Here is a 12,230-nt window from a genome sequence, read left to right on the forward strand (position 1 = left end):
GAAAATAATAAAGACACTAATGTTAGCCACAGAATAAGTTAAAAATTGGAGTTCCACACTTACGACACACAAGTGGATCCTCGTCACTTCCGTCTTTACAGTCCGCGTCACCGTCACAGCGCCAACTATCGAGAATGCAGCGTCCACTAGACTTGCACTTGAAGTCAGACAATGGACACGGTAATTCGCAGTTTTGCTCATCGCTGCCGTCGCCGCAATCGTCGACACCATCACATATGGTTGCAGATGGTGTGCAGTTGGTGTTTTTACATTGGAATGTACCGGCACGGCAATGACGAGGGGGACAGGTGGTTGGCTCATCAGAACCATCTTTGCAATCCTTCTCTCCGTCGCACTTCCAAAACCATGGTATACACTTCTCATCGCTTCCACCGCAAAGATGTTGGCCCGAAGTGCAGTTAGCAATGCAAGTCTTTGAGTCACGGGCAAGGTAAAACTGGTTGGGACAAGCGCATTTGTAGATGGGCGCTCCCTCCTCTATATATCCTTCAATGTTCAGGTATGTTGACTCCGGAGGCGGAGCAATCAAGCAGAGATGTGAGCAGCCACCATTGTTCGAACCGCAAGGATTGTTGTAAGGCAGCTGCCGGAGCGGGTGATTAATATGCAGATCGTACGGACGATGTGTTGTATTTCTAAGAACCGTGTAATTGGCGCCGTGGAACTTGTTGGCGCGTACAATAGCCTTTAGATTCCAATCACTCCAATAGATGAAATCATCAAATAGGCTAAGGGCAAATACGTGTGGAACACGGTTTCCGGACAGCACGATATGTCGATGACGACCCTCCAGATCAGTGTAGGCAATGTAGTCCAAATGTGCGTCGGCCCAGTATATGCGATCCGTGAAGTAGTCAATAGACAAGGCGTTGGGCCAAGCAATTCCATCATTCCAGTTTAGAATGGTCGTAAAATTAGAGCCGTCCATGCCCATCTTGGCAATATAGGCCTGTAGATGCCAGGATGTGAAATACAAGAAACCAATACCAGGGTGTACGACAATAGCACGCGGATCTACAACGCCACTGCGAAGGGTCTTTCGTTTGGTACCGTCCAATTCGGAGACATCCAAGTTCTTTGAGTGTCTGTCCAACCAATATAGCTTGCGACCCACCCAGTCAATTGATATGCCCTCTAAGCCGTGAGAATCGTGACGAATAACAGCCTCACGTTCTGCAGGCATATCGTCGTCGGGATTTGTGTACTTGGCACGGAAAATGGTTTTTGCTGTGACATCGCAGAAGTACATGTATTGCTCCTTGATGTCAAAATCTAGAGCTACAACGTTCATAAGATCCTGGTGCATGAGATTATACTGGTGTCCGTCAACGGACATATTGCGTACGTAGTATTTATTGGTAAATATCAACCACGGTGGAATGTTATCTTTTCTCTTGCAGGTGTGTTCGTCATTCTGACGTTCATAATACGTTTCGTCGCATTTGCAATAGAAGCTGCCTGGTGTATTGGAGCAATGCTGTGAGCAGGCACCTGGTTGTTCCAAACATTCATCAACATCTGCACAAGCCTTGCCATCGGCCAAAAGTCTTCGAGTTTGCGATAGGTCAAGGATAAAAAATTAGTCAAAAAGAAACACGTTAGCATATCAGACCTATAAACTTACTTGTAGCCTTCGTTACAGTCACAGTAGTAGCCTGTGAGTGTGTCCACGCACTTGTGACCACACTGATTGATCTCAACCTTGGCGCACTCATCGACATTGCAGTGGGCTGGCTCATCCGAATCATCTGTGCAATCTGAAACCTTATTACACACCAAACTGTAGTCGATGCACTGTCCATTAGTGCAGGCAAATTGTCCCTGAGGACATGTAGGGTTCTCCTTCTTGCAGTCAACCTCGTCCGAATGATCACCACAGTCGTCTTCTCCATCGCATCTATACTGATTACGAATACACTTGAAATTTTGACAGGTGAACTCCATGGGCGAGCAGGTCTTGTACTTGGAGTTGCAGAATTTTCCTTCATCGGTTCCGTCGCCACAATCATTGTCATGATCACAAATCCATCCCTGCAATTGTTACTATTCAGATTCTGGTGATTATAGGAAGAAAAATTTGGGCTTACCTTGTTAATGCAGCGTCCATTGCCACAGGTGAACATATCCTCGCCACAGGGCTGTTGGGTGGCGCAGTTGTGTAGGGTCGTGTTTTCATCGGCTCCGTCCACACAATCTGGATCCCCGTCGCATATCCATTTCTTTGGAATGCATTGAGCGCGCTGCCAGGACTTGTTCTCAACACATGTGAACTCTGTCTCCTCATCACACTTGCGGTCATCTTCAAATAATAGGGAATGAATTAATTACTACTTAAACTGCACAGGGATATAATTAGCTGGATCACTCACTGCACTGATGTCGGTTGTCCTCATCACTGTTATCTAGACAATCATTGTCGCCGTCACAGATATAGATACGTGGAATGCAGTTGCCATTATCACAGGTAAAGAGGTCTCCAAAACAGGTGCGACCCTCAGACTTGCAGTAGTCTGGCGGTTCATCAGCACCATCACCACAGTCGTCATCTCCGTCACAGTACCATGTTGCCGGAATACAGCGATGATTTGGGCATCGAAAGCTGTTTGTAGGGCACGTACGCTGGCCACAATGTAGCGGATCCTCATCGGAATTGTCGCCACAATCGTTGTCACCATCGCAGAGCCAGTAAGGTTCCACGCAAATGTTTGTTTTCTCGCACTTAAGATGATTCGCGGGACAGGTAGTATTCGTGGGGCAGCGTTCGTGCGTTTCATCGGATGTGGCGTTATCCTTACAATCGTTGACGCCATTACAGACTTGGGCCTGAGGAATGCAGCGTCCATTTGCGCAAGTGAACTCGCCGTCGACACAGGGCGGATAGCTGCAGCCAAACTCATCGGATCCATCCTTGCAATCGTTCTCGTGATCACACTTCCACGACTTAAATATGCACCTTCCGTTATTGCAGCGGAACTCATTAGGGGAGCAGGAATGATATGCACAGTAATTAGGATCCTCGTCCGAATTATCACCACAATCGTCATCACCGTCACAAGACCACATACGGGAAATGCATTTGCCGTTCTGACAGTAGAACTTACTAGCCTCACACGTGTTATTCCTCGGTGCACACATGCGCCCTTCGTTGACAACCTTGGAGTTATCGTCGCACTTACACTCAACTTTGCCTTTGGGTGCCGGATGACAGCTCTGGGCACATCCGCCATTATTAATTGAGCATGGATTTACATTACACTTCTGACGATCCGCACTGTAGATGCGTATATCGCGAGGTGAATCCTCAAGTCTTTTTACCATTTCCACCATATTGGCTCCCGTGTGTTTCTCTGCCCGGTAGACACCGCGCAGCTGAAGATCCGTCCAATATATATAGTTTCGGAACACGGTTATCGCGAATGGATAAATGGTGGCGGCCACCAAAAGCTCTCTGTTGCGACCATCCAAATCAGATCGTTCTATCTTCTCACGCACTGCATCCGTCCAGTAGAGTTTACGCTCGTCGTAGTCAATGGCAAGTCCGCTGGGCTGTGAGAGTTCTTTGTCCACAATGGCGCGTTTAAGTGAGCCTGCCATTGTGGTGCGGAAGATCTTGCCGGAGGTACCGAAGCGGCCCCAGTCGGTGAAAAACAGAGTGCCGTTGCATGGATCTAGGACAATAGCACGTGGACGTTCAACGCGGGCAATCATGACTAACTCGGTACCAGCCAGATTCATAGCATAGATTGAGTTGTTGGAGCTATCAGTCCAATATATCTTATTCTGCGTCCAATCGTAGGCAATACCCTCCGGATTGATGCCCTTGCTAAGAACCACTTTAATATCGCTATGGCTGGGCTTGTTTGCTTGAGTATAGGCAATCTTAGCCCATGGCCTGATTTGCGTATACAACATGCGATTGTCAGCAAAGTCAAAGTCCAGACCCACCACGTTGGTGAGGTTCGTCAGTGGCGTAAAAGGCACCTCTGTGGAGTGCGGATCTAAATTGACTGCGCGAATTTCAGTGCGCGTTGCAAATACTAAATACTCATTGACCGTTTCACACTTCCGTTCATCGGCGCCAAGCTTGCCAGTGGCACAATCACACCTATAGTTCTTGTTATTGGAAGAGGATTCGTCTGCAGGGAAGCTAAAGCAAAGTTGATCACAACCGCCATTTCCTAGATGGGTACAAGGATTTGTGTCGTCTGCCGGCTGGTTGTTGATATCATAGATAACAATGTCTCGTAGCTTTTCTAGATTTGTGCGTACACGGGTCGCTTCTGTGTCATTATTGAACTGCTTGGAGGCTTTGAATACTGTCATTAGGTTGCGGTCCACCCAGTATACATCATTTAGATGGATGGCTATGCCCATAGCATTTGGAAGGTCTCGTCGAATTATCTTGCGGTTAGCGCCGTTGTATGCAATCCTCTGTATTGTGTCCAGCTTAGAGTCAACCCAGAAAACGTCGTGTGTCTGCATATCGATTGTGAGATCGCGTGGTAGCGAGATACCTGATGTCACCAATGGCTGCCATTTGGTACCATCGAGCAGCGCTTTGCCAATACGTGGATGCTGTCCATAGTCGATCCAGTAAAGAAGTCGCTTGATAGGATTTACAGCCAACTCACGTGGTGCGTCATTTGTTGTTTTAACCAGAACCTTTCGATTGCTACCGTCCAACCAGCTCACTTCCACATAGTTTTCATGAGGATAGACGTTGGTGAAGTACATATTGCCTGCAACCCAGTCAATAGTAAGACCGCGAATGCCATTGCTTCCAATTCCATCTTTAACCACATGTTGAACATCGGTGCCGTTGGGCCGGGAGCGAAAAATGCCATTCCAGTAGCCGCGATTGAACTCAGCCCAGTAAATCCATTGATCCCGGTACATAACGTCGACATGTAGGATGTGATGCCCTTGTCCACTGATTGGCACCATTGCCTCGGAACTGTCGCTTAAGCTGTAGCCTCGTATCATATCGAGTTGCGAGACGACGGCAAATGTCTTGTAAGCAACACAATTGACCTCATTTTCCTTTCGGTATCCTATACCACATGCACAGGTCCTAGAAGCGGAGGGGCCTGGGATGCAAAGTTGTGTACATCCACCATTACCTGATTGACAAGGATGCTGCATTAGAGCTCGCTTCTTATAAATCATCATGCTACGCAGATCGTGTTCGTTGTCCACAATGGTTTTGGGATTATCACCTCGCGGCAGATCCACACGAACGATCTTTTCATAAACAGGATCTAGATAATAAAGACGGTGATCAAGTATCCCTAGGCTTCTTGGACGTGCTATGGCCTGTTGCTCGTTTATTATTACCATGTATTCATCACCGTTGTAGTCCATGGAACAGATGGAGCCTCGGGAACTGGTACTGAAGTATATCATTTTCTTCTCAATATCCAATGCAATGCTTTCGGGATGGGAAATGTTCTTGCGTAATACACGCGGATCTTGTCCATTCATATCGACTCGTCCAATTTTAATTGGTACATCCAAAGCGCCTTCATCTATCCAGAACAATTTTCCTTCACTGGGATCGAGAACAATTTGCTTCGGTTTGGATACTGACGTTTCTTTGCCATCATTTGCCAAAATTATTGTGCGATATTTTTGCTTTCCATCAACGCGAACTGCCTCAATGTTGCTGGCCACCCGATTACCAATGTAAAGATTGCGACCCAACCAGTCAAAAGCTATAGTATAGGGTGCACCTACAATGCCAGTATCACCACCAATGAAGATTGTCTTGTTACCGCCGCCGTAAGGTGTAGTATAAACAGTGCAGTTTTCCTCGTCCTCTTCGCGACCCTGTACCCAATATAGAGTTTCTCCTTTACGGTCAAAGTCCAGTCCTGTGCTGCTCTCGATGCCAATAACTGGTGCTAAAGCACCAGCACGAGCGTCACCACCATTGAGTGGAAGATCAACTATCTGAGTACCTTTGACAACCATTAGATAGGGGTTCTCTTCCTCAATGCAGCGACCCTCACTGAGTAGACGATAACCGGGCTTACATTTACAGGAATAGCCTTCGGGGGCACTGGGACTAAGCAAACATAAGTGCTGACAACGAGCCTCAGCACACGGATTCGGATACATTGGCTGCAAAGAAGCATGATGTACGTGAATGGAGAGTGGCTGGCTAATCAAATGCGAGACGACCGTTTGGTTTTTACCACGGAATTTATTGGCGGACAGTACACGGTTCAGTTGACGATCTGTCCAATAGAGTGTATCTTCAAAGAGAGAGAGCGAGTGTGGATGTAGCAGATAATGGCTACTGGCCAGCACCTGCTGGCGACCTGTGCCGTTGTAGTAACAGAAATCAATAAAGTCGAGCTTAGAGTCTGCGAAATATACGCGTTTTGTGGCTATATCAAGGGTCAGACCATTGGGCCAGTATATCTTGGTATTTATAATAGTCTTGCGCATGCTGCCGTCCATGCCAATGCGTTCGACTCTGGGATTCTCACCCCAATCAGTCCAGAAAATAAAACGAGCTTCAGGACTGGGATCAATACACATTCCACGTGGTTGGGTGATGTTTTCACGCACCAGGACCAAACGGTTGTATCCGTTCTCCGCAGATACTTCAATGGTGTTTAGTTTGCTGTCAAGCCAGTAGAGATTTTGCGCAATCCAATCATAGGCCAGACCTTCGACTAGGTCTAGTCCGGTGGTGATGATTTCCTGTGGTTCCATTCCATGATCAAGCCGAGAGATCTTCTTCAACTTCATATCGCTCCAGAAAATAGTACCCGTATGCATGTTCGAGGCGGTGGCAACCACGTTTTCTACGATGATTGGTACGCGCTCCAAGCCTTGCTCTTTTAGATCTGCAACCAGTATAGAATGACGGTTTGAAATGATTAAGAAAGCGGCCGTGTGGTTGACTGCTTTGCATGTATGTTTGTTGGGACCCAATACGTAGCCTGGGGTGCAGGAACAAAAATAGGAACCCTTTGTATTTGTACATTGTTGCGAGCATAGTCCGGGTGGATCGCACTCATTGGTATCAACGCAGGTGAATCCATCTTCGCCAATCTCCGATCCCGGTGGACATACGCAAAGTGCTCCGTTCGGAGTCTTCTGGCAAAAGCTGGAGCATTGACCAGTCTGGTGCTCGCACTCTGCAAGATCACAGCCCTCACCCTCGTCTGCACCATTAGGACAATCGAGAGTATCATCGCATACAGATGTAATGTTCACGCAACGCTCTGTGACTCCCGGACACTGCCACTGACCATGGGGGCACTTGAATGGTGGTGGAACGCATGCATGCTCAGTACCCTCGTCAGAATTGTCTCCGCAATCATCTTTGCCATCACAGATATAGGCCTTAAACACACAGTTGGTATTATTGCATTTAAAGAAGTTTTGTGCGCATGTAATCTGACCGCAATCCTCTTCGTCCGAATGGTCGGAGCAGTCATTTGAGCCATCGCAATGCCACGCAATTGGTATGCAGAATCCGGTCGATTTACAGCGAAAGTGTTTCTCCGGGTTGCATTGGTTAGGACCCATGGAAGGGCAACCTAACTCATCGCTACCGTCGTTACAATCAGGTATACCATCACACTTATAAGACTCTTCGACACACTGTCGTAGATCAGCACATTTAAACTGATTGGCTAAACAGCTAATTGGTGGACAGTCTTTTTCATCCTGCTTATCAAAACAATCGTCGTCACCGTCACAAACCCAACTTTGAGGTATACAATGACCAGTCCTTGGACAGGTAAATTGGAAGTATGCACATGTTTTTTCCGCACAGAAATCACCTTCGTCACTGCTATCCCCACAGTCATTCTCACTGTCACACTTCCACATGCTCGGTATGCAGCGTCCATTAGCACAAGCAAATTGGGATGTTGCACAAGTTACGTTGCCACATTCCAGCTCATCAGAGTTGTCGCCACAATCGTTTTCCTGGTCACAACGAAAATTCAAGGGAATGCAACGTCCCGACTTACATTGAAACTCGTTCGACCCGCAAGTGGGTTCTGTTAAGGAAATTAAAAAAAACGTAAGGTTAACATTAGCGCAGAGATATAAATTAATATATCAATTGAAATTGTTTTTGAAACTGTGCACCTAAGCGATACAGCTTTTTCAAACAAAGCTTTTTTAAAATGAAGAAAATGTCACTCTACGTTTAATGTTGAGCAACTGGTTAGCAAAAATAAAGCGAAAGTTGGAATAGATTCTAGGTGACACTCAGTGGGGGCATCCAGCAGGTTTTTTAATCAATAATCGCACCCTTTTTTTTGTGATGGATCAGTTAACAGTACCTACTCAAGAACATTATTTATATTTATACAAATCAGTCAGCCATGATTCTAAAATGTTTGTTAAAAATATCTGCGACCGTAAAAACCAATCAGCTACATTTTTGGTGTTAACTAACCAAAATTTGACATTTTGGTGGTTTGCAGCCTTGATGTCAACATTGCCTACGTATCCCACTATGAGCCTTCAGAGCTTTGAGCACTGACACATACAGAACCAAAAGTTATCTCGCCCGAATGAAAATAATGACAAACATTGCTCTCAATGAAGTCGAAAGAGTTTTAAACAGATTTAGCATACTTACTTGTACAATTTTGTTCTTCATCGCTGTTGTCCAAACAGTCATCGTCACCGTCGCAGACCCATGACTTGGGTATGCATCGCTGATTGTTGCATGTGAAGTCCCATGTGTTGGGACAGGGCTGAACGGTAGGCTCTGCACTGGGATCGGGAATGCAGTTTACTTGATCTTCAGCTAGCCTCTCGCCATATGGACAGGAGCAACGTGACTGCAAGCGACTGACTCTGCCTATTGAATCCGTTGCATTCTCACTGATGGGGACCGCAAAGCATATCTTTTGACAACCACCATTGTTAAGGTGACAAGGCTGTGTCTCTGCAATGCGTTGTACCTCCCGACTATAAACTTTGACTCCGTAAAGTCGATTTGTTTGTGGCTCACGAACCATCATTTCTTCTTGCTCACCGGTGAGTTTATGGAGTCGAATGATTGCATCTAGACGCCAATCCGTAATATACATCCAATCGTTGTGAATGACAATTGAGAAGGGATGGCGCACAAGGCGTGAGTTAACCGTTTTGATGTCCGCTCCATCTAGGTTGGCATGCTGCACATGATCCAGCAAAGCATCGCACCAGTATACGCGATCCTCTTTGAAGTCAATGGACAAACCATTTGGCCAGCCTAGAGTCACATTGCGGAATACCAAGAGGCCACTACCGTCCGTGTTGGCCCGCGTAATGTTTGCGGGACGATCCCATTCTGAGAAAAAGATATATCCGCGGTTTGGATGCACGACAATGGCACGCGGACGCTTAAGGTTCTTAAGGAGTGTTCTTCGATGGGTTACATTACGTGTGGATAGAACGTTAAGCGTGCCTTTTCGGGAGTCAATGTAGTAGAGGTTCTTAGAAGCCCAATCAACTGCCAAGCCCTCCACACCTTCGTTCTGTGAGGCCAAAACGATCTCACGGCCTGTACCGTTGCGATGAACTCGATATATAACATCTTGCAGTACATCCGAGTAATAGATAAATTCATCGCGTGCATCAAAATCAAGACCCACAAAGCGGGCACGTCTAGATACTACTGGCAGAATCGCATCGCTGAAGCCCTCTATTACTGGTTCAAGCACCTTGCCTTTAATGAAGCGCTGTTGCGAGTACATGAGAAACTCACGCACTAGCTTACAGTTTTTGAGGTCTGTCTGCAGCTGGTAGCCAGTGTGGCAAGCACAGCGGTAACCGAGTCCTGTAGGAGCACCCTTCACGGCCGTCACAATGCACATATGATTGCAGCCGCCATTGTTGTTGCCACATGGATTCGATACATGGGGTTGACTGAGAGCGTGAACGGCAATGATGCCTTTGGGCTCGCGAATATCTTTGGCCTTGTAGGTTACCTGAATGGATGTTGGTCCCTCGAACTTATCTACAGACATGATTCCCTGCTTCGTAGCGTCCGTCCAGTAAATACGATTCTCAAAATGCGCTAAACGTGATGGGCTTGGCACCTGCTGGCCGCGTAATACCATTACTCTTTGGGCGCCTTCGTAGTCCACTGACTCGATGTAGTCCAACAGGGAGTCGCACCAAAAAACGCGCTTGGCAATTATGTCAACGGTTACACCGCTAGCTTTGTATGCTGCTTCAGATACAATGGAAATGGCATGTGTGCCATCCATATGGGCACGCAGAACCTGACCACCGTCAGCAACGAACATGAGTCCAGCAGTGGGATCAAGCGCCAAATCGGCGGGGCTGGTGAGGTTAGAACCCAGTACTACAGCATGCCAGTGTCCGCTAAGTTCAAAAACGTCGATCTTTTGGCCCACTAAATCCGCCACATAGATTTTATCGCCCACCCAATCGACAGCCAGAGCCACAGGTGCCCAAGTTCCTGGCAATGTTTGATCTAATGGCGCCACAGCACTGTTCATGACATCTAAGGGTAAGGACTGCACTTTGCGTGTCTTGACATCAGACCAGTAGAGTGTGTTGCGAGCATAATGAAAGGCAACGCCTGCGGCGGCAGTGGCATTAGCAAGCACCTTAGGTTCGCTACCATGGGCGAACATGCGCATAATAGCGCGATCGTGAGCAAAGATCAACTGTAAATTGTTGGCATCGGGAGCAACACACTTGGATTCGTTGATCAGTGAATAGCCTTGGGAGCACTGACAAGTATAGCTGCCGGGAGTGTTTGTACAGAGTTGGTCGCAATGGCCCCATTCGGCACACTCATTTAGATCAACGCATGTGCGATTGTCTGGTGCAAGACTTTGACCCGTGCGACAATAGCAGACTCCTCCAGTCAGTGATGGACCGCACTTGAACTCACAGCTCAATGCTGGACAAGAGGCAATTGCTGTAAAGAGATCGGAAGGATTATGGTTCTCTTGTCGTTTGATGTTAGCTTAGTACTTACAGCAAGCTGTCTCCTCATCACTGCCGTCTTCACAGTCGCGCTTTCCGTCGCAAAGTTGCGATTTAAGAATACACTTGGGTGCACCATTGACGCCGCCACGTGGACACAGAAACTTGTTATCCGGACAAGCGATTGCCGTGCAGTTGGCTTCGTCGCTTTCATCGGCACAATCATGATATCCGTCGCAGTGGAAGTTATATGGAATACACAGCGCGTTTGTGCAACGGAACTGCGCATGATGGCAAGGTGGGAAATCTTCAGCAGGAATGATTCGGAATGTGTTAGGTGAATGTCTAGACGAGGTCTTGTCTCATACTCACTGCAGCCCTGCTCGTCTGAGTTGTCTCCACAGTCATTGCGATGGTTACACTTTAGCGCCACATCAATACATTTTTGTCTGTTGGCGCAGCGGAATTGGTCCAAACGACAGGCAACGCCATTGCAGCCATCCTCATCGCGTCCATTACGGCAATCCAAGTAGCCATCACATCGTTTCTCTTTAGGTACACAAGGACCAGTTAAACGGCTACCCTCGGCGGGTACTGCCCCACCAGCAGAATTGCAGAAGACATCCGTGTGCTGGCATTTGCGATAAGCTAAGTGCGAGATGAAAAAAATAATTAACCGCAGTGCAATTAAAAGGGGTTTATCAAAGCGAACATTTTATTTTATTTCATTTGTATATATATTTTTTTTTTTAGAAAAGAACAATAAATCGAAGAAAAATATCTTTGCAACTTATTGCACAAGTCAGATTCGATTATAAAAAGTCGAGTTCACAAAGACAGCTTTTCTGAATATTTATTTATTTGCAGGGACCGTAAATAAAGATTTCTTTTTTTTTTAAATAAAAAAACCACCAACTTTTAATTGTCCTAGAAAATAATTATTTACACCAAAATTTTTATAATTTGACAATCTCTGCATTTCCGCCACTAGCCTACACTCTGGCTAACAAAATAATAACTTCCAAAATCCATTCAGATTGGTATCACATCACAAAAAATAGCAAAATAAAATTGAAACTTTGGATCTTTTAATGATTAAAAATTGTCAAGTATGAATTCCAACTGTGGTACTATTCACGAAATTATATGAAGTGTCGAGCTCTAGTTTTTCATACCAATTTGCGGGTACCCAAGATGAGTTATCTTCATTGTAGGTATATTTGGTACAAAAATATTAATTTAAAATATATTTAATGCCCTTTTGTTACATTTAACAGCAATCATTG

General features: G+C 46.2%; 1 protein-coding gene across 3 annotated transcripts in view; it reads right to left on the reverse strand.

Moving 5' to 3' along the window:
* The window catches only part of LOC117792920 (low-density lipoprotein receptor-related protein 2), a 211,987-nt gene that overhangs the window by 3,610 nt on the left and 196,147 nt on the right, over positions 1-12,230 (reverse strand). For all 3 annotated transcript variants that reach the window (XM_034633268.1, XM_034633250.1, XM_034633259.1), the window contains 7 exons: positions 11,317-11,592; positions 10,997-11,251; positions 8,633-10,936; positions 2,391-8,042; positions 2,109-2,320; positions 1,646-2,052; positions 64-1,568 (listed from right to left, as the gene is read on the reverse strand). In XM_034633268.1, coding sequence (XP_034489159.1) covers positions 64-1,568; positions 1,646-2,052; positions 2,109-2,320; positions 2,391-8,042; positions 8,633-10,936; positions 10,997-11,251; positions 11,317-11,592 — 10,611 coding nt within the window. The remainder of the gene's footprint in view (positions 1-63; positions 1,569-1,645; positions 2,053-2,108; positions 2,321-2,390; positions 8,043-8,632; positions 10,937-10,996; positions 11,252-11,316; positions 11,593-12,230) is intronic.

Source organism: Drosophila innubila, chromosome X, assembly GCF_004354385.1.
Source record: "Drosophila innubila isolate TH190305 chromosome X, UK_Dinn_1.0, whole genome shotgun sequence".
NCBI classification, from domain to species: Eukaryota; Metazoa; Arthropoda; class Insecta; order Diptera; family Drosophilidae; genus Drosophila; species Drosophila innubila.